We start from the raw sequence: 20,923 nt of genomic DNA, 5'->3' as shown, positions 1-20,923 counted from the left end.
ATTCACAAAAGGCCAGGGACTCTGTTTTGCGCCTGAAACTTTGGTTTACAATTCTACCGACTCTGGCAAAATCTTCAATTCTCCATAATATATATTCTCTGGATTTTCTCTGAAGAAAACCCTAGAATCCCAGATCGCCTCCAATCCATCACACACCAGACCAGACGTATAACAAATACTCGATGGAGGGAGCCATCGTCGTTCAATCAACTGATATTGTTTCATCTCCCCTAGAAAATAAGAAAAGAAAAACTGATGGTTCTTCTTCATCATCATCTCCTCCTTCTCCTCCTTACAACGTCCTCATCTCTCTGCCTATCTCTATGAAGGGGGAGATGGAAAGCATAGAAAGGTGGTATACCATGGAGATTCATGCGGACGGTGCTGAAACGTCGATCTCTGAAGCTTGGAGACAATATACTCTGCATATGAATTCTACCTTCGCTATTCTATTCTATTCACAAATAATTCCATGTACGTGAGCATGAAAGTGAGTTTCATGGTTTTTTTTTTTTTTTTTTTTTACATGTCGGGAGAAAGATTTGAACTAGTAACCTTCACTTCATAAGGCGTGATTTTCAGTCGATTGAATTACCCATCCGGAACAGTTTTCGATTGAGTTACCCCTTGGGACAGTTTCATGATAGTTAAAATAATTTGATTTCACAATAAAAAATAATATTTTGTTTAAGTAGAAAAATATTTAGAGAATTTAATATTTGGTAGTCTTTAAAAGTCACTAGCTATATCAAAAAAAATACATTTTGAAAGTTAAATTTAACTAAATTTTCAAGAGCAAAACCCGAATCCGGGAAGTATAGTAAACCCGTGCACCTACATGCACCAAATAAAAGCTCGTTGGCGGGAAATATTTTTCTTTTCTCGCATTTTCGATTCCATTTTCTCGGCGCTACCATACTAGGGTATTGTTTAACGAAGCACTTTGAGGAAACCCGTGCGTCTCCTTTTTACGTCTCCTATTGTCCTGGCGGAATCTCTTCAGGTAACCCTCTGCCTTCTTCTTCTTCAATGGTTTTAGGCTTTGCCCCTTGTTTGGTTGCCGAGAAAACAAAGATAAAGAACATAAAACGAATTTTTTTTGAGTTTCCTCACCTAAATTGACTGTTAGATTCGATTTAATGAACGAGGCTATGTTGGGTTGATCTGGTTATCACAATTATTTTCTCGTTGAATTTTACAGTTAGGATAAGTTAAGAATTTGCCACTTTCTTTTTTTAAAATTTAATTATAATTCAGACCATCGAGAATTTTAAAATGCGTTAAAGCTTTTCTCCAGAAAAGGAAATAGCCGTACGTCGAGAATTTACTATATGAATTCACTAAGAATGAAAAATGTTCACTTAAATTTTATAACCTTATATGTATATATTGTTACTGAAGGCATTCTTTCAATTTTTTAGTTTTTCTATTCCTTTTTCAATTCAATTTTGTTTTAATACTTGGTTTTTTGTGTTGCTATTGAATTTTTGTGCCTACTTTGCACGTCTTGTAACTTTTTTGATTACTTGTTTTACTGTTTGTTATTGTTTCTTTGTGTTAGTATGCTTGTTTTGTTGTAGTTTTTGCTCCTTAATTGATAATTTCTTGATTTTCTCATAAAATAAACTTTTTCTTTTGCACATCTGATTAGATGGGTAAGGAAGAAAGCCCGCAAATTACCAGAAGAACAACCAGGTCTTCCTCTTCTGTTACTGTTGCAAAAAATGGCGTCGAAACAACAAAAACAAGTGATTCTCGCCCTTTGACAATCAATGAACTCGTGTTTGGAGAAAACCCCATTGGCTTGGATGATCTGTTATCTAGTTTTCCCAGTAGACGTGCTCAGATTCTTGAGCTTGTACGCCTTTTGGGTCCCTCTAATTCCCCCATGCTTCCTATCTTTATTTATGGAGGTTCTTCTACTGGGAAAACCAGTATCATTCTTCAGATTTTCAGGCATCTTAACCGCCCTTTTGTTTATTCAAGTTGTCTTACATGCTACAGTCCCCGTATCTTGTTTGAATCCATTTTGAATCAGCTGTTGCTTCATAGAAAGAATGCAGCCAATGGTTATTCGAGTGCGAAGCGCTGTGAAAGGCCTTCAGATTTTGTTAATTCTCTTCGTGAAGCCTTGAGTAATGTCATAAATAATCTTAAGGGGAACTCAGGGAAATCAAGCACCAAAAATTTGGTTGGACGGGCTGATGGAAGTATGGTCTACTTGATATTTGATAATTTGGAGCTTGTTAGAGAGTGGGATAAAAGTGCCACGATATTACCTTTTCTGTTCAATCTCTTTGACGTTCTGAAGATGCCTGAGGTGGGTCTGATCTTTGTCAGCAACACTTCACCTGATACATATTACTCAAGTATGGGTTACATGGAACCTATACCTGTCCATTTTCCTGATTATACAGAGGATGCTATTCGTCAAATATTAATGAAGAACCAAGTAAACCGGAAGCTTTATTTATCTTTTCTTGAGTAAGAACGCATTTTGAATTGTTCTATGTTGTATGTCTGATCTTTTGCTTGATGTGATTTTGTTAATGAGTCTGACTTTTGTGTCTTGTGAAACAGTGTTGTACTAAGGCCCTTCTGTAGAATTACCAGAAGGGTGGATGAGTTATCTACTGCCCTTGCACCATTATTTGAAAAATATTGTGAACCTGTTAGTGATTCGGGAGTTGTTCCCAATGAAGAAATGAAGAGAGTGTTGTTTAGTCATCTTCAGCCTTATATTGCTCCTTCTCTGAATGAGGTATTTAAGGTTTCATCTCAGCCTTCCCCTGAAGTTAAAACCAACAGTGAGATAAAGCGGAAGGGCAGCAGGCGAAAATCGGGAGGCTGTGAAGAAATTGATGAGTTGGATTTTCATATGTCTACTTCTGCAAAATATCTCCTTGTATCAGCATTTCTTGCTTCAAGAAACCCAGCTACCCTTGATGCCTCGCTTTTTGATCCAATGAGTGGTTTTGATAGCCGAAAACGAAAGAGGAAGTAAGTGCATCGACAATTTGATATTCAATCTATGTTGCATAAGTGTGTGTAGTCTATAGTTTTTAATTAGTTGAAGTTTTCAGGTTATGAACCCCATTTACTTTCCTTGGCAGAGATGTTGTATTATCAGTTTTTGTTTGCAATAGAAGAACTTCTAAATCTGTGCTTTTTTTTTTTTGGGGGGGGGGGGGGGGGGGGGGATGTAATTATTCTGATGAAAATATTATTTTCGAACATCTTATTGGAATATCTCTCCAGGAAACCAAGTAGGAATATTCAATGATTTGATAATGATAAAGAGAAGCATATCCATCCCAACAATTTCTGTTTTGCTGTTACCTCAATTTAGTAATGATGAAAAGCTCTCTCTCTCTCTCTCTCTCTAAATATATTTTAACATGGACTGTGATTTATTTTATCATGTAATTAGCATATTATTTGCACTTTGGTAAAATTAGTTTAACGTATAATGTTCTATTAGGACTGCACCATGTTTGACAGCTAATTGACCAATACCCAACTACTGCATTTTTGTAAGTTTAGTGATTTCAAGAGCGTATGGTTTTCTTCATCCTTTTGTTGGAATCATTTATGTAAGATCTGGCCACTTTTTAACTAGGATTTACAAATTGGTTCCCTATACGTTTTTGGTTGGTGTCATCTTTTATTATTGGTCTAATCATCTCAGACAGGCTGGATAGTATAACACCAGACATCAGTCCAGGATAAGAATGACACAGTTTAACCCTCTTAAGAATTTTTTTTTATAGTCTCAACCCCCTCACTTTTGTTTCACCTTCTATTATGTGCCATGCACTAATCATGCAATTTACTTTCTATGCTTCTCTATGCTTAGGCCCTCCCAAAAGTCATTGGAGCAAAAGGAAACTGTAGAACAAGAATTACTTATGAAGGGACCTGGAACTTTCCCGTTAGAGAGGTTATTAGCCATATTTCAGTGTATCACATCCATAGCAGAAGGTTCAATCGATGAAGAGGAACAAGGAGATGAAGGACTAGAAGTTCAAGGTGGGGATGGCAGACTCATGTCTGATGTTCTGTTGCAACTATCCAGTCTCTGCAATGCTAATTTTATCATTAAAGGCGGAAGCTGCCCATTGGAGGGCTTAATTCGGTATCGATCTACTGTGTCTGAAGACATGGTTATGAAGGTAATCTTTGTACTCTTATTATGATTCTATCCCAATTTTATTTAGCTCTAACATTATGAAACGTTTTTCATTTACATTAAATCGTTTTTATAGACAAATTTCAAATGTTTTACAGGTGGCAAGGAGCCTTAAGTTCCCTTTGTCAAAGTATTTGTATCGAAGATAATGGTCTGTGATGCGGAAGCTACTTGTAACATGGTCATCAACTCAAAAGATCTTCCGGAGAAAGTTTGTGAAGAAAAAGGTCAGATTACTTCTAATTTCAAAATCTAGAGTGGTGATCACTGAACTGTACCTCTGTTAATTTGCAGTCCCACCATCCATACATTGTACTTAATTGACTAACTAAACCTGGTTGTTGCTGACACCAATTGCCAACTGTATGAATTATAGGGCACACAACTTGCTAGATGTGTACAACTTTTGTCCATACTGTGGAAAAATCACTGTTTATTATTATTATTATTATTTTCCTGGTAGTATCCTCGTACACTTATGTTCTTGCGTTGTGCTTCCCCCTTTTATCTTCAGTCATGGGCCAGTGGCTGCTTTCACCATAGCAACAAGTGTGGGCTACTGGGGGTTATCAGTGGGCAAGGGCCACAAATGAACTTGGCGTGGTTGTTCTGGCCCTTGGGTTAAGCCTAACCCTCTCAAAAATCAGGTCAATATGATTGGACCATATATGTTCTACTTTTTTCCAACTTGCCTTTTGGATTTTCAAACTTCCAATACAGATCAGAGGAAGTAGAAAGATGAAATTCACTGTGTAGCCATATCATATGGATAAAAAAATCGTGTACCTATTATCCTATGGATAATGGTGGAATACGACCTAAAAAAGGGGGACTAATGGAGGAAGACACTTCACTTCCTTCAGAGCTGCAGGGGTCCAGGGGATATAAAGAGGTATAGAGTCTTTTCACAATTCACAGCATGGACCTTTTGACATCTGCCAAGAGTCTTGCAGAAAAACTCGTTATGAGACATTGTCTAGGTGAGAAGATAGAGTTGCCATAAATGTTGAAGACTTTGTTGCTCACAAGCCCCCCACCCCCCCCCCAAAAAAGAAAAGAAAAGAAAAGAAAAAGTTTATTGCTTCAGTATATGTTACGAAAGCAACGGTTTCACATCACCAAATTTAGGAAAGTGAGTAGCAGTAGATCTGTAGTTGGTGACATAGATTTTTGGTTGGAATTTTTCAGCGACATTTTCCTCCAAATTTTATGTACAATTTTTGTAAGTGATGGATCGAGTATGATGAATTGATAGGAAACAAATAAGTTGTGGGCGTTGAGCATTGGAGGAACTTGGCTTTAAATCTCAATTTTCCAACTCAAAAATTTAAGGGCAGAACCAGAATCATTTGAATTTTACTTTTTTGCCAACAGGCTGAAGAATGCCACCTCACAAAGTTTCTTGCACAGACAAAATCACCTTAATTTTGTGGAAACAATTCCAGAGAAGTCCCCTTTAGAGCATTCCTAGTGGTGTCAGCAAATTTTACTTATCAAAATAATAAAAAATACAATTTTAGTTATTTTAACAACTCACTTTTTTAGAACACCACAGCAGTCTTACTATTTTAATAATCTACTTTACTATTCTATTTAAATATTCTTTTTCAAAGATTTGTTTATTCTTTTTTTAACTATTAAAGAAGGAAAGAGAAACGAAAAGCAAAAAGGAAGAGAGAGAAATGAGTTGTTTAATCAATAGGTGAGTGAATAGTAATTTTTAAATTTGGTGAGTACTGTTCACCTCACTATTTTTTTTGTTTTGTTAAAGTAGTGAGGTTGAAAGTGGACATTTAGGCCATTTTGGTTAAATTACCTCACCAAAATAACCAAAAAAATGGTTTTGGTGAGGCTGCAAGGAATTCTTAGCATATTAACTTCTTCTCTATTTTAGCTATTCACGAGAGAGACACGAGAGATATTTGGAGGGGAAAGAAACAAAAATAAAATAAAATTGGAGATTAAAATAAAAAATAAATATAATATTATCAAAAAATATTGTTTTAATAAAGTAGAGAAAATTATAGAGAGCGGGATGTGTGGGGTTTCCAAAAAATTAGTAACTAAATTAGAACAATGACTTCCAACCACCCCAACTATGTTACCAACCCATGCATGTTACTTTAAATATGTCAATTTAAAAAAAAAAAAAAAAGAACAACTGCCATTTTAAGCCGTTGCATTGAAGAGGAACTTACTCGATCCTAATAAAAATAGGCAATATGAACATGGAAAATATGGCTAAGGAGGAATATCTAGGGAATGGTCCTACTAAGACAAAAAGACTTAAGTAGTTAGCTTGATTTATGATGCCCCCCACCGAACTCTATTATTTTAAGGTGGTAAATGGTGATTCAATTGAATTAAGTACACAATTCTTAGGGACTCAAACATGAAATTGGACAAACAATCTACGTAATGACCTCTCCCTTGTCTGAATTTTATATAATTAGTCAATGAACTTTCACTAAGAGCATGAGGACTAGAAGCTTTGACATCTATTTACACGTGGGTTCAAATTCTCCATTAATAAGTGAAGTCAAAAACTTGAAATATTTATATAAAATAAAAGGTAAATTATGGAGACAAGATATGAACTCATAATTTTTGCTGTGATATTGTGTTGAATTGCAAATTATTCCAAAAAAAACTTAAGTTGATAAGAAATGAAGAATTTAATTATTTAATTAATATTATAACAATATGGATGTTCTAATGGCAGCACTACATTTATTCACCTTTCATAATTGTCCATATGTTCTAGATTAGGGTTTGACCAAGGATGAATTCTCAATTTTGTGCAAGTTGCATGTGATACGTGAAATTAAATTTCAATTATCACAATAAGGTAATATTAGAAGCTACTTAAAAAAAAATCACGTTAATCGATGATAAGTAAGTATAAAGAGTAACATTTTCTCGTATACTCAACCACGAAAGTTAGAAACTTTTGCACCCTACCAATGAGTACTACTTAGTACTTACGTACGTACCAAGGAAAAGAAGATAATTAGGAGGACTAATGGAGGAACAAGTTAGCATTAGACAAATTACATTACATGCATACTGTCACTATTCATCTAAATTTTACACTTTTGAAGATGAAAATCATAAGGCTATAAGAAAATAGAGACAAGAGATTTTATGTACGTAGTTCAATACTTATGTTCACAGATTAAACCTCTAAATGCTACATTTTAGAGTGATTCCATGATTGTGTACAGAAAAAAACTGTATTTATAGATCATATAGATGATTTGAATTTATTCAAATCTAGCTAAATAAATCCCTTTATTTAGAATAATGTAATCTAGTCAAATCATCATCAAATCTCTAAAGTATGGGTAATCAAATTAACAAACTCTTAACACTTTCTCCCATTAATGTGTCAACTTATCTAACTCTAGTGCTGCATGCCACATGATTGGACCATATAAAGGACAAATCCAACTTCTACATCAACAACTCCTGAGATCAAATGATAAGGTTCTGAAAAACCTTCTACTTTATTTTTGTCTCGCTTGGTGAGAATGGGATTTTTCACCTTCCAAGATATATTATTAATTAACCAGTCTAATCGATCTTGAAGGAAGTGAGATAAATGCAGACAATAAATTCAAAAGATAGAGTCACTGAAGTTGCGTCCAGGGCAAGGAAACTGGCCGGTGTCAAGCTAAATCCCACACTTCATCATGAAAAGGATATAACATATATATCAAGTATGGAGTGGGGTGTGAAGCTTTGGAATGTAGCTCAATTGGGGAGGATTAATTTGAGAATTTAATTAGACTTTCCCGTTTTAGTTATGTTTAACAATTTAAGCTAAACAAAGAATTAATTAAGTATATTATGTGGCCTCTACTCAGAAGTCAAGACAAAAGAAGAAGAAGAAAAAGCAGAGAAGAAAGAAAGAAAGGGTGTGCAATAACTCTGAAATGCCAGGTGTGTCGACAAAGCTTTTTGACTTTTGTTCATGGCAGGAGGAGGCAGGAGGCAAGAGGCACACATTTCTTGATCATCGCAAAAAAGGCATTAAAAGAGGAAGGTGGTCAACACTGTGGGTGGGATTGATGAATCCCGGAATTGTTTTTGAGAAATGATAAACGCCCAATTTTGACACGATTTTTTCTTTATATGGTTATTTTTTTATTTGGTATTTTTTAAAAAATAAGAGAAAAATTGAGCCGCCAAAAAATTGTGCATTTATCTTGTTTCATTGTTTTTACTGAAGTCTACAGAAAAAAGGATATATTTAAAGATAAGAAAAACAGTAGTTGCACAAGCGAACACTATAGCTAGCTATAAATTGTTTGTGGGTTGCTCACCGAACCCTAGCTAGACCCCATATGTATTAACAAACACTTGTTCATTTAAGTCCTGCTTATATGAATTTCGTGCATCACATGCACCCATTGCTTTTGCCTTTTGGTTTCTTTCTTTTAGAAAGAAGCTTTATATGTTTTATATGTCGGTCGATATGACATGAGAGTGATAAATAAATGTAAAATGTAGCGAAAATGCAACAAAAATAAACTATTTTATAGTTGAAATTGATGCTTTCATGTTTGAAATTGAAATGAGGTGACATGAAACAATTAAAAAAAAAAAAGAAAAAGAAAAAGAAAAGAAAAATTGACTTTAGAGGATCGTTGTCGTCCTAGCTAGTTCCTCAACCAATTTCATTAATATCTCTATACATTGAATGCTTGAATTAAACCCCACTTTCCATTTCCCGCAAATAATCAGAGGGAAAGAGCATTTTCTTGGCGGTTTTGAGGGGTCATTGGCATTTCTTATTTTCTTTTTTAATAAGAAGAATGGGTGTATTTTCCTTTAAATGTTCAACAACTTCTCAGTACATTTATGATGGCTCCTCTCCAGTGTTCAGACAGGTGAGTAAGAGAGAGAGAGAGAGAGAGAGAGAGCAGTGTCAAGAACCAGTCTGGCCTTACTAACTGCTCTTCAATGCCATTCACCTATAAATCCCCCTTTGCATTACTCCATTTCGTACTACTTACAGACTTTTTCAGTCACCTTTTCTCTCTTTCCTGTGCGCGTTGTCTCTTCATTCTTCTTTTAAAATCCTCTTCTTCTCTGTTTTCCCATCATGATGAACTCCATTTTCTTTAACTCCCTCTCTGGGATTTCCTTCTTTTAGGTTTCAGATTCAAACCCAGCATTTTTTTAAGGTAGGTTTTTAAACAATTTTTTCTTGCTTCTTTTCCTTCCAGAATAACATATTTTTCCCCGTTTACACCTACATTATCATACAACAGCAGGTCTCAGCTCTGCACATTCCTAGAATTTTTTTTTTTTTTTTTTCTTTTTCAGCTAAAGACTAGCTCCGAAGTTTGAAATTACACTCTCCAACGGCTATTTTCTTGTAAGAAAGTGGTTTCCCGGAATTTGGGTTCATGGATATATCCACAGCTTTACTGCTTTTAACGGCTATCACGGCTTATCTACTGTGGTTCACATTCATCTCACGGTCGTTGAAGGGTCCGCGTGTCTGGCCACTATTGGGCAGTCTACCGGGCTTGATTGAGAACTGTGACCGCTTGCATGACTGGATCTGCGACAACCTCCGCGCGTGTGGTGGCACGTACCAGACCTGCATCTGTGCGATTCCTTTCCTGGCGAAGAAGCAGGGCCTCGTGACCGTCACGTGTGACCCGAAGAACCTAGAGCACATACTGAAGACCCGGTTCGATAATTACCCCAAGGGACCCACGTGGCATGCGGTGTTCCATGATCTACTTGGTGATGGGATTTTCAACTCTGACGGTGACACGTGGCTGTTTCAGAGGAAGACTGCTGCACTGGAATTCACCACCAGGACGTTGCGCCAAGCCATGGCTCGGTGGGTTAGCAAAGCCATTAAGGAAAGGATGTGCCTGATTCTCGAGACGGCTGAGCTTGAAGGCGAGCCGGTTGATCTTCAGGACTTGCTGCTGCGGCTCACTTTCGACAACATATGCGGCTTGGCTTTCGGGAAGGACCCACTTACGTGCGCCCCGGGGCTCCCCAAGAACAGCTTCGCTTCGGCTTTTGACCGAGCCACCGAAGCCTCGCTCCAGCGCTTTATTTTGCCTGAGGTTTTGTGGATGGTCAAGAAATGGCTTGGGCTTGGGATGGAAGTCAGCTTGAGCCGAAGCCTCGTACACATCGAGGAGTATTTATCCACTGTGATAGAAGCCCGTAAGCTAGAGTTGCTGAGTCAGCACAAAGATGGTAACCCACACGATGATCTGCTCTCAAGGTTCATGAGGAAAAAAGAATCCTACACGGACGCGTTCCTGCGAAACGTGGCACTCAATTTCATCCTAGCTGGACGCGACACGTCATCGGTGGCCCTTAGCTGGTTCTTTTGGCTGGTGATCCAAAACCCAAGAGTGGAAGAGAAAATCCTACGCGAAATCTGCACCGTCCTGATAGAGACACGTGGAGACGACGCGGCGAAGTGGGTGGACGAGCCTTTAGGGTTTGAGGAAGTTGACCGTTTAACATACCTGAAAGCGGCATTATCAGAAACCCTGAGGCTTTACCCATCAGTACCCCAGGACTCAAAGCACGTGGTGGCAGATGACGTGTTGCCGGACGGCACGTTTGTCCCGGCGGGGTCGTCGGTGACATATTCCATATATGCAACGGGGAGGATGAGGTCCACGTGGGGTGAAGATTGCCTAGAGTTTCGTCCAGAAAGGTGGTTGTCACCGGACGGTAAGAGGTTCACAATGCATGACTCTTATAGATTTGTTGCTTTTAATGCTGGCCCGAGGATTTGCTTAGGGAAGGATTTAGCGTACTTGCAAATGAAGTCGGTGGCGGCGGCTGTGTTGCTCCGCCACAAGCTGACGGTGGCGGCGGGCCATAGGGTGGAGCAGAAGATGTCATTGACGTTGTTCATGAAATACGGGCTTAAGGTTAATGTGCATTGCAGGGACTTGGGAGGAATTGTGGAAAGCTTGAAAACGGAGAGGGAGGAGGAGGCCGGAGAGTTGCTGCATGGGAAAGGGTCTGTTGCCGTTAAGTGTAACGGCAGTACTCGTGACGGAGTTGATGTGGGTGGTGGTGGTGGTGGTAGTACTGATCATGAATGAAAATTTAAGAGTGGTGGAGCCTATGGGAGTTGAGGTGGAGGGAAATACATATGCGTCTGATTTCGATTTTTCGTTGGGTTGAGTCGTCGTGCCAGCTTTATGATGTTGTTCACTGGAATTAAATTAAAGCACGTAAAGCAATAGAGTTTTTCATATACACAGTAGTACCATTATATATGATTGAAGAGAGAGAGATGTTGGAAATCCCATAAATACTACATGTTATTGCCTGTTAATTGTATCGATTTAATTTAATTATTTATTTGTTTGCTCATCTTCTAGTAGTAGTGTAAGTGTAACAGCTGGTACATTTATTAAACAACGTTAATAGTTCACATGATGTGACCTTGTTTATTTGGATAAGTTTCACTCGATCTCACGAGAATTGTTGGGTGATTATTTATGTTGGTGGTTATTTTGTGCTTCATGCCTGTGTAAAATGTTTCATCATCTTTTCCTTGTTTTATATATATATATATATATATATCTTTGTTTAGAATAGTTGGATTTTAATTTTTATATAAAATCATCACTTACCCTAAAAGCCCCATACTTAGGCCAATTCTCTACTTCCAAGATGGTATATATAGATAGTACATGTAGTTGGGATCTTTCTGCCCAATTTTGGTGTAATAATCAAATTGTTGCAACTGTTTCTATAAATGAGTTAACGACCCCAACTCCCTCTTTCATATAAGAATTCACAGTAATTACATGTTTAAATTGCCAAAGAAATTCCATATGAAACCCACTTGCCTATATAGTAATTGAACAGTTCAAAATTTACTTAGACAGGTGAGTCAATATGGGGTTTCTCACATTACCAGCCAAATTACTAGCAATTCATGTAGATAATTGTTGTGAAGCCCAGCAATTTTTGTTGACGACTTAGCAGATGGAGAAATCTAGTTCCAGCTATGCAATTAAACAACAAACACATGTTCTTTCACATCCAGGAACGTTGATTGGCGACCAAGGAAGCCTACATGCGGATTATATATATAAATATATAAAGCAACTACTTGAAGGAAGGAGGCATGCAACACATGGAATGCATGTGACACTTAAATGCCATATCTCCAAGGAAGTAGAAATAATGTAGCTGTTCTTCGGAGGCATTCAATAAGAATGATATAGATTCATCAACTGTAGAGATTTTGAGTTTGTCATTAGGTCCTCTTCCGTGAAATGTACTTTGTTTCATGGGTGCAAATTGCCCGTAAATTCTGTGTGTTAACACCATGTAAAATAAACAAAAAGAAAATGGCATCAACCTGTAAAAAGGTCTCTTAAAATGTCGAGCCAAAAGTTGTCAGAGCAAAATTAAGGGCTTCACAAGTATGTATAGAAACTTTAGCAGAAGCATCTTAAGCCTGGTTTGCCCAGGCAGGGTTTGCATGTGTTGATCATGCTTCGTTTCGTCATTTTCTTCCATCTCTTCATAACTTGATCTCTATAGTTACATCGGCTGCATTTTCCAGGCATTCTTGCATTTATTATTCAAGAATTTTTTCTCCAGTTGAAAAGAGGTTCCAGACTATTGTGCCTATGATGTACAATCCAACCGCCACTTTGAATACATCATCCCAAGAACCTGCAGAAGAAGAGTTTGAGAAGCATACATCTAACTGAAACAGAGAGTCGATAAGCAAACGCAAATTTCGCCTGTTGCTCCTGCAGTACCAGTACCACTGCCATGAGGATTTCAGCCCCTGTTTTGGGTCCCTCCACAAATGACTGAAATCCTGATTGAAGTGGCGCCAGTGTAGCAGGATTCCAGAGCTAATTTTCACATGAAGGGGTGTATGGTTTTACCTCGTTGGAGTATGTAACCAGTTGCAGCTGTACCAAAGACACCAGCAAGCACTCCAGCCGTGTTTGACAGTCCCAACAATACTCCCTGTGATTGAAGTTATTATAGGTTTATTTTTTTTTTTTTGTAATTTTTTGGAAGACTGATTACTATTTAAGCTTTTGATTTCGTATACGCTTGAATGTCAAATAAATTGATTACTTTTTGGTGAATACATGAAAGCAAAGAGGAGCTTAATCAATTACTTTTTCATCTTTGAATAATTTATATACATGTTAGAACATTCTATTATGGTGATAGTATTTTAGAAAGTATATAGGAAGTTATGTATTGCAATGCTTTACAGTCGTATGTATGGCAGTATAAAGATAGCAATAACTCACAGAATAGCGTGGTCCAATGTCTTGGTGATTGGAATACAGACCAGATTGTGAAAATGCATCACATCCCTGTCAAGAAAAAAGTACGCATTAATCAGTTGGATTTCAAGGTTGCTCAAGGTTGCTGAAAGAATAGACACACTAGTAGGCACTGCTTCCACAACTACTGTTAAACAAATAAGTGAGACCATGTGAAATGTCATCTCCATTTCATCACAAGCCTTTATTACATATTCAGCTGCACTTAAATAGAGCGCCATATAGGTTCTGGTACATATTCATGTATGGTACAAAGTTTTTTTTTCTTTTTTAGTAGATATTTTCCTTTGCTATTTACTAGATAGTAACATTATGTCATCTCATTGCAAGTTAGTGAAACTTCTAATAAAAGGTGCATGCCTGGCTTTCCTTCCCAAGGTGCCATCCTCAGAGGTCATAAAGTTGCAACTGGAATTCCTCTCAAAGATAGTTTCTTTACAATTTGGCAATTGCATTTCTACTTCTTTTTTAGACAACCAGTTCAAATGCCATGCAGAACTTAGTGGACTGGTTTAAGCTCCATAGATGTGCAAACACCTCATTGTATGAGCTTACTTTGGAAAAAGCATAAGCACTCATTTTCAGATCTATTTGCTTCAATGGTATTATTATAAGAGCCACGAAGACTAGCTAAGGACGCCAAAAGACTAGCTTCAATAGTATTATGGTAATAAAGCAGAATTTTCTACATATTATAAACTTGAACTTGATATGCTTCATTAAAAATTAATTGCACCCACTGAATGAAAATCTTGGCTCTGTCCCTGAGCTAGAGTGATAAAGATGTTAAACTAGCTCAAACCTGACTGCACGCCATGCATAGCACAGCCAAAGCAGGTGTCTTGACATGGCTCAGCTGCGTAAGGAAGAAGGCCGGGCCCAAAAACCCAATTGATTGCATGATCTGCAACATGAAACGTATTTGTTGCAAAATTATTTTGAAGAAGTGAAATGAGAAAAGCATTGATTACATCTATATTGGATTTTTAACATAATAATAATTTTTATATATATATATATATTAAAAAAAAAAAAAAAGAAGAAAAGAGGCTAGTATAATCATCTGTCTCAAATTGAAGAAACTGTAAGAACTCTATTTGAAAAACTGTTCCACAGTAACATGTAAAAATACATGCCTGCATATTTCGTTATAAGAACAATGTCTAGAATTTCATTCATCTAGTCAATAAATACCATATATCTGATATCTTGTAGTTTAATCGATATTGACCATGGAATAGTTGCTTGGCAACACCATCAGGACACAAACCATATGGAAAAGACGGTTGCAAATCAGTAATATGTGCACTGCCAACATAATGAATACCAAGGCTCATAAAAAATTATATTACGAATCAAAAATATTATTGTGTTTGTGTGTATCTGGATTGTTTATCAATCTACAAACAGTGGTATTGTATTATAGTCAATGTTACATCACTAACATTTCGAAATCAGAGAATACCGAATCTTGCCTTGCGAACTGCTGTTATGGAAAGACCTCTGCTCACTAGTGTGTCTGCAATCCAGCCTCCTATGTTTGCAAAAACAGCCATGGTCAACCATGGCAAGACACAGAAGAGCCCAGATTCAGTAAGGTTGAACTTCAAAACCTGAGAAAATAACCAAAATTAAAAGGACAAAAATAACTTGGTCTCATTAACTCATATTCAGAAAAATTAACAAGCTAATGAACATTTCTGTTCACTCAAACCTCAAAAGATACAGAAGAGAAATAGAAGTAAGATATAGTGAACAATAAGTATTTCACATGAAGACTAAGTTACACTCCCGTGCCCTCTAACTTTGTAATTGAGTATAATAGATACTGGTATAATTATAAGCTTATTGGGCAAAGATCTATATCAACCCTCACAAACTAGATTCTATCTTCCATTTTCCTTTCCATTTTCCAAAGCACTGGACTATTACTTAGACTTTCTACAGAATCTTGTGAGCATGAAAGCTCTTGGTGATGAAAATACAACATCAAGGTAAAGGGAAAAGGATAGTTTGAATATCATTTTTCAGCAACCTTGTCGGTCCAAAATGGCTTGGTAAATTTACAATTACTGCATCTATGCATCAAAAATTTTGTAGAGGTCAGGGAATTTGGAGTTTTAGAGAACATCATGCATCATAAGCAAGCACATAAGGTAGCACGTATTAACTAAAGACTGCAGAACTGATTTCAACTTGATGCAAGTCAGTCTCCAAACAAAACAATCAACCTAGTAGACGGCTAATGCTGATGAAATTTGTCACAGGTGAAGAAATTATTTCTAAATCTGTATGTCAATGTGGATGTATCCATTTAAGTGATAGAATAATTATGAATGCTATGCATGTGAAGATATTTATGCATCTCACAAAATTGCAACAATGGGTCAAGTACCTGATTGTAGTAAGTAGGCATCCACGTCAATAGAATAAATGTTCCCCAATTATGGCAGAAGTGGGAGATTATAAGAGCCCAAACAGGTGCTTTTGATAAAATCAATTTCCAAGGAATAACTGAAACAGGTTCCTTTGGTATGCTGCCACCCAAGATAAGCCTTATTTCCTCTTTACTAACTTCCGGGTCTTCTTTTGGTGAGCTATATGCCTGGAAAAAAAAATTAGAGTTAACTCACATGGCACGACATCTAAAACAGGAGAAAATTTTAATTTGGGGATGGCAATTTTCTTTGCCACTGGGGACTAGAAGAAGAAAGTAAATCTTACTTTTCTTAGCCATAATGCAAACCAGATACTTCCAAGGGAGCCAAATGAGTAAAATACAGATGGCCACCCAAAATTTTGGATAAGAGCAGGAGAGAAAGCCAACCCTGCGACAGAACCAAGGTACATGCCACTGTATACTAGTGCAAGTGCTCTGCTTCTCTCTGACACTGGAATCCACTTAGAAAGTAAATTATTCATTGCAGGCATGGCAACACCCTGTACAGAAAGTGATCACTGTCAAGGACAAGACTCCTCTATCAACTTACCAAATAGAAGAAAAAAAGAACCTGTCTCTACTAGGAGGAAGCTTGCATACAACATTAACTCATTGGAGAAAATTTCAACTTTAATTGCATCACTGGAAACAGTTAAAAAAAAAAAAAAGAACGTACAATATCTTGAGCTACAAAAGCAATACACCAAATCTGCATTGTACGAGAAAAAAAGTACCCTAATGCACATACAAGTTTTTAACATTTCATATCTTTAAGGGGTATATGATTAATATCGTTTTGAAGTTAGTTTAATTAGCCCCTTGTCTCACTTTTCTGGCAGTATAGCATGTAGCTATCTGTCTTTTGTACTATAGATCACTTGCAAAGCTGGGATAGCCATTTCATAAAGCAGAAAGAAAATTGCTTAATTGACCACATGATTTAAAATCTAAATGACGTAGATAAGTCAAGCTAAAAGACAAAGAAAAGCATGGGAAGAGACCAACCTCTCCGATCCCCATGAAAGCACGCATGACAAGCAGGAAAGGAAGCCCGATTTTTGCAGCAATAGGTGTCAAAACTGTTGCTACTGACCACCAGATCACTCCAAAACCTAATACTAGCTTCCCACCAATTTTATCTGCCCATATGCCTCCAACGATCTATACTTCGGAAAAGTTTAAAAAGATTACAGTTAGATTCAAAGAAGTTTGAAGACTGGAACATGTACCAGTGCCATGTCATATAGATAAAATCTCATCCCTCAAACCATAAATGTCACTGGAAGAAACTTGACTACCTGTTCGGTGATGTACTCGAAAGAAGACAGCAAATAAAAAGTTAAGAGCATTTTCAGATAACACCAACGTATTCCAGATATATTGAGTCAAACCTGAGTAAGTAGGTAACCCCAGAAAAAGGAGGACTGAATTAAGCCAACTGTTGCACTGTTCCAGTTAAACTCCTTTGACATTGGAAGTATTGCAATGCTCATGTTCACCTAGAGGGATTAATCAAATCAGTTAGCAATAAAAGGTATTGCATATATGACAAACATTTTTCTAGCGAGCATCTTGGATGTACTGCAATCTGCAGGGCTCATGTTCACTAAGACGTGAACATTTAAGTTACTACAATTTAGATTTTTTGTATACATATCATGAGACACCTTGAAACACCTTCAGGATACCCATTTATAATTGGAAGGCATAACTACTAGAAATATGTGAAGTGGAAAAAATGATCGTTAACTCCAAAATCCATGAGAATACAGATGTCGGTTATGATTAAAGAAACAAAAACCATAAAAATACTCACACGGTCCATGTTGCATAATAGAAACGCACTAAAACAGAGCAGTACAATCACCCAGCGCTTGGGAAACTCCTCCCACCAAGGAGATACTTCCTGCACATTTCCTTCTACTAGAACAGTTTCAGTTGACCCCTCTGCTGATGCCAGTGAGTCCACCTTTGCTTCTGTTATGTCATAGTCCTCAGCCTTGTAGTGAGCACAGGTCCTGTTTGGCTTAACATGCTCAGAATTTTGGCATTGCCTGGTTTTTACACTAAATGTACTTAGCCATCTTGGTTGAAACTGACTGCTCTGAACCGAATCTGAAGAAAGATAGGATTGACATCTTCTACAGATTCCTTGCCTCGGTTTGATCCCACAAATAGTTTGCAAGGGCACTGGATGAGGATGCTTCCTGTCATCATGCAAAGTTCCTATTGGCTTTGGAATTTTTCCACCTGAAGGAACGCAAGCATGTAGAAATGGTCCATATAAGCCTCTAGATAAAGCAACATCTGCCCTCAGATTACCTAAGTGTTTGTAGAACATATTCCCAGGTCCATGTCGGGGTATAGCAATAGAAACACCTGGATGCTCTCCTCTCTGATGGGAAATAGCATGTTCTCTTTGACATAATTTACCTGCCAACATTAGAACCTCAAGCACATCATAAAGCAGATTCTGACATATTAGGTTCAATCTTGGTAAAGCTATCAATGAAAAGACATCTAAGGAAATTATTATACACGAATCTAAGTAGGAAATTTGCCCAACTTCTTTAATTCACTGAGTTTGCAACTTCAAATATAGAAGGCAGCATGTGAGTCAATTATGTAAAACATTAACATAAAGAAGTTTGTCAAAATGTCAGCAAATGCTGCAACAGAAAGTTAATACTTGTAACACAGATGATGACAACATCAAATTAGCAATCCTCCTCCATAGTATTGTTGAGATTTTACACAGAGAGAGGGTTCTGGGCCTGCTCTAACAAGTAAAGAACCTAGAAGAGGAGCTGCATGTAGCTGAAACCAGAAATCCTGCTCTTCTTAGGAAGATTGATTATAACTGCATAGCCAGAACCGGAGCTACATTCATGGAATTCCAGAAACATAGTGATAGGGTTATGGCTTGGAGTATTTGAAATAATTATGGGATAGTTAATTTGCCACCACTGAAGGAAGATGAAAAAAGGAAGTTGGGGTCAAATTAAAATACTATAAAATATGCAGGGCTTCATGTAAAAATTTTAAACAAAAGGTTTACATTCTAAATTGTAGAATTCTGAAATTCCATAAAAGGTTGAAATTAAATATAATAAGTTGTTTTTGAAAATCAGAAAGTAAATTAAAAATAAATTAAAAAATGAAGTTGCATATTTTGTTGAGCACACCGAATCATTTCCTCAAGTGGATAAAGATAAAAACACCATAAAATGATTTTTATTTATTTTTTAATTATTTTATAAAATGAGCTCCTTTGCTAACGGTATGCATTGTATCAATTTTTTAGTTTAGCAAGGATTAGCATCCTCTACATTTTCTAGAGTAACTCGACGGTAGTTGAACTAAAATTATTAACATTATTTTTAATTAGCCAGTTTAGATTTAGCACCTTTATGGAATCGTTAATTATTTCTTAAAATAGGCGCCTGCAAAGATCATGAGATATTTCAGATGACGTGGGAACCTGAAAACTCCTTTTTCAATTTGGAAATGCTCTAGGTTGTAGTATGTTCGAGTATGCCCTGGTGTCTCTAGACTCTGTACAATTTTTATCCTAAACTTCTATTTTGAATAAAATACTTATTTGAGTCTTCCTAGTGTGAAATGAAAACATCTTTTTTGTCACATAAGTAATTTGGTATTCCTTGTTTCAACAAGGAATAAGAATTTGAAACTCATAAATAAGTGTTGCTTCTAAATTTGACTAAAGCCCATTTCAAAATTAGACTTGTCCCTCATTCATACTTCTATTAAGAAATCCTGCTTCCGTCCTGGGTATCTCACCAAGTTATATAGCTGAAAATTTGCATTCAGTTAAAAGAGACGGAATTGAATGTAATTGAAACAGGGGAAAAAAAAAAAAAGCTGTTGAATTCAGTAATAAAACAAGCTTTATTTAAGTCAAATTTTGTGCAGAAAGTCAGTAGTAAATCAAATTGAGGTCCATATTAGCACATAAGATCCACATACAAATTGCATGCAGCTTAATTTTTTTAGCTCCATTCCACAAAGCAAGTAAAATTCAGATAAGAAAATCCAATTCCACAAAGCAAATCCAAATCAATTCCAACTTCCAAGCAAATCCAAAGAGCGATGCAGAACTCTGAATACGAATTCGATAATTCGCAAGGAACCAAGAATTCACAAAATGCAGCTACGGAACCCCGCTCAGACGAGCACAAGACATACAAGCATAATAATTATTTTATTTCATCTATAAAAGAAAAAGATAAGAAAGGTGAACTAAACCTGAGCCTATAACGGAACCGAAATTCCGGTTCGAGATTAAACCGCCGATGGCCATTTCTTCAGCGAAAGCTCTATCAGATTGAAGCTCAAAAGCTCTTACTCCATTTCAGAGAGCCAAGGACCAAACTCAATTATCAGTACACAACGCCGTTCGAGCTCTCTTTGTGCCCTCTGCCCTGGCCTCTCTCACTCTCAGGATAGAGAGGATAACCAGAGAGCTTCGAACGATTTTTGTGGATTTTTGTTTTTCGTTTTTCAAAAGCGGGAAAAAAATCGCAGTGGCGTTGTGAACGAGAAAAGGGGGGGTCGAGAGGCTGACACGTGGCACATCATCTCGTTATGAAAGGTCCTGAATAAAATTGGACGGAAATTATTCAATGCCTCTCCATGCAAGACGCATTTACTGAGGTTTTGATTGTGACTGATTGTGAATAAAGGGTGAGAGCATGGATAGTTTCGGAAATTAAGGTGAGGGAAATCTAACCCGTACCTATTGAGGAGGCGTTTTCCGTCGCAAGCGTTGCAATCAGGCAGCGTCCAACGGGAAAAAGGCACAAATGCGCAGCGTCTTGTATATTTTGCTCCGAATTTTTTATTATTTTTGCATTTGTTTCATCGTTGTGTGTTTAAAAGCATTCGTGGAATATTCCGATTCATGAAAGGTGGCAGGTAAGATTTTGTTACTTTACCTAAAAA

General features: G+C 37.0%; 3 protein-coding genes across 6 annotated transcripts; 2 read left to right on the top strand and 1 right to left on the bottom strand.

Moving 5' to 3' along the window:
- The first annotated feature begins 855 nt into the window (after window positions 1–855).
- Window positions 856–5,220, top strand: ORC5 (origin recognition complex protein 5). 3 transcript variants are annotated; one of them, XR_015912719.1, is made up of 6 exons: window positions 856–1,003; window positions 1,652–2,484; window positions 2,581–3,000; window positions 3,857–4,172; window positions 4,288–4,416; window positions 4,704–5,220. XR_015912719.1 is itself a non-coding variant. In XM_059602643.2 (5 exons), the coding sequence occupies exons 2-5, from the start codon at window positions 1,652–1,654 to the stop codon at window positions 4,336–4,338; spliced, it is 1,620 nt and encodes a 539-aa protein (XP_059458626.2). In that variant the 5' UTR covers window positions 856–1,003; the 3' UTR covers window positions 4,339–4,697. The 3 variants fall into 3 exon arrangements, 2 of the variants coding, with proteins under 2 accessions (XP_059458626.2, XP_059458627.2); XM_059602643.2 differs by lacking the exon at window positions 4,704–5,220 and having other exon boundaries at window positions 4,288–4,697; XM_059602644.2 differs by lacking the exon at window positions 4,704–5,220 and having other exon boundaries at window positions 4,266–4,697.
- A 3,994-nt stretch (window positions 5,221–9,214) lies between these two features.
- CYP86A8 (cytochrome P450, family 86, subfamily A, polypeptide 8) lies at window positions 9,215–11,563 on the top strand. The gene is made up of 2 exons (XM_059603289.2): window positions 9,215–9,378; window positions 9,521–11,563. The coding sequence occupies exon 2, from the start codon at window positions 9,604–9,606 to the stop codon at window positions 11,287–11,289; it is 1,686 nt and encodes a 561-aa protein (XP_059459272.2). The 5' UTR covers window positions 9,215–9,378; window positions 9,521–9,603; the 3' UTR covers window positions 11,290–11,563.
- An 860-nt stretch (window positions 11,564–12,423) lies between these two features.
- On the bottom strand, window positions 12,424–20,634 carry ANTR2 (Major facilitator superfamily protein). Of its 2 annotated transcripts, XM_059603288.2 has the most exons (12): window positions 20,228–20,634; window positions 18,284–18,394; window positions 17,778–18,211; window positions 17,353–17,460; window positions 16,967–17,122; window positions 16,246–16,461; window positions 15,917–16,126; window positions 14,997–15,134; window positions 14,324–14,425; window positions 13,486–13,551; window positions 13,105–13,189; window positions 12,424–12,883 (listed from the first exon to the last, which is right to left on the bottom strand). In XM_059603288.2, exons 1-12 carry the CDS (start codon window positions 20,280–20,282, stop codon window positions 12,786–12,788), a joined length of 1,779 nt encoding a protein of 592 aa, XP_059459271.2. In that variant the 5' UTR covers window positions 20,283–20,634; the 3' UTR covers window positions 12,424–12,785. The 2 variants fall into 2 exon arrangements, with proteins under 2 accessions (XP_059459271.2, XP_059459270.2); XM_059603287.2 differs by having other exon boundaries at window positions 17,778–18,394; window positions 20,228–20,633.
- Window positions 20,635–20,923: the final 289 nt, after the last annotated feature.

This window comes from Corylus avellana, chromosome 6 (genome assembly GCF_965113065.1).
Source record: "Corylus avellana chromosome 6, dhCorAvel1.hap1.2, whole genome shotgun sequence".
Lineage (NCBI taxonomy): Eukaryota > Viridiplantae > Streptophyta > Magnoliopsida > Fagales > Betulaceae > Corylus > Corylus avellana.
Note: the sequence above shows the minus strand (reverse complement) of the source record. Positions and strands in the feature narration are given on the sequence as shown.

What these genes read in the sequence shown, in the direction of transcription:
- CYP86A8 (XM_059603289.2), top strand. Translation starts at nt 9,604, where the DNA reads ATGGATATATCCACAGCTTTACTGCTTTTAACGGCTATCACGGCTTAT.
- ANTR2 (XM_059603287.2), bottom strand. Translation starts at nt 20,282, where the DNA reads ATGGCCATCGGCGGTTTAATCTCGAACCGGAATTTCGGTTCCGTTATA. An exon ending in TGCCTACTTACTACAATCAG is followed by an intron (nt 15,135 to 15,916) that starts GTACTTGACCCA and finishes TTATTTTCTCAG; the next exon opens with GTTTTGAAGTTCAACCTTAC. An exon ending in ACATTGGACCACGCTATTCT is followed by an intron (nt 13,190 to 13,485) that starts GTGAGTTATTGC and finishes CTTCAATCACAG; the next exon opens with GGAGTATTGTTGGGACTGTC.
- ORC5 (XM_059602643.2), top strand. Translation starts at nt 1,652, where the DNA reads ATGGGTAAGGAAGAAAGCCCGCAAATTACCAGAAGAACAACCAGGTCT. An exon ending in CTTTATTTATCTTTTCTTGA is followed by an intron (nt 2,485 to 2,580) that starts GTAAGAACGCAT and finishes CTTGTGAAACAG; the next exon opens with TGTTGTACTAAGGCCCTTCT. An exon ending in CTGAAGACATGGTTATGAAG is followed by an intron (nt 4,173 to 4,287) that starts GTAATCTTTGTA and finishes AATGTTTTACAG; the next exon opens with GTGGCAAGGAGCCTTAAGTT.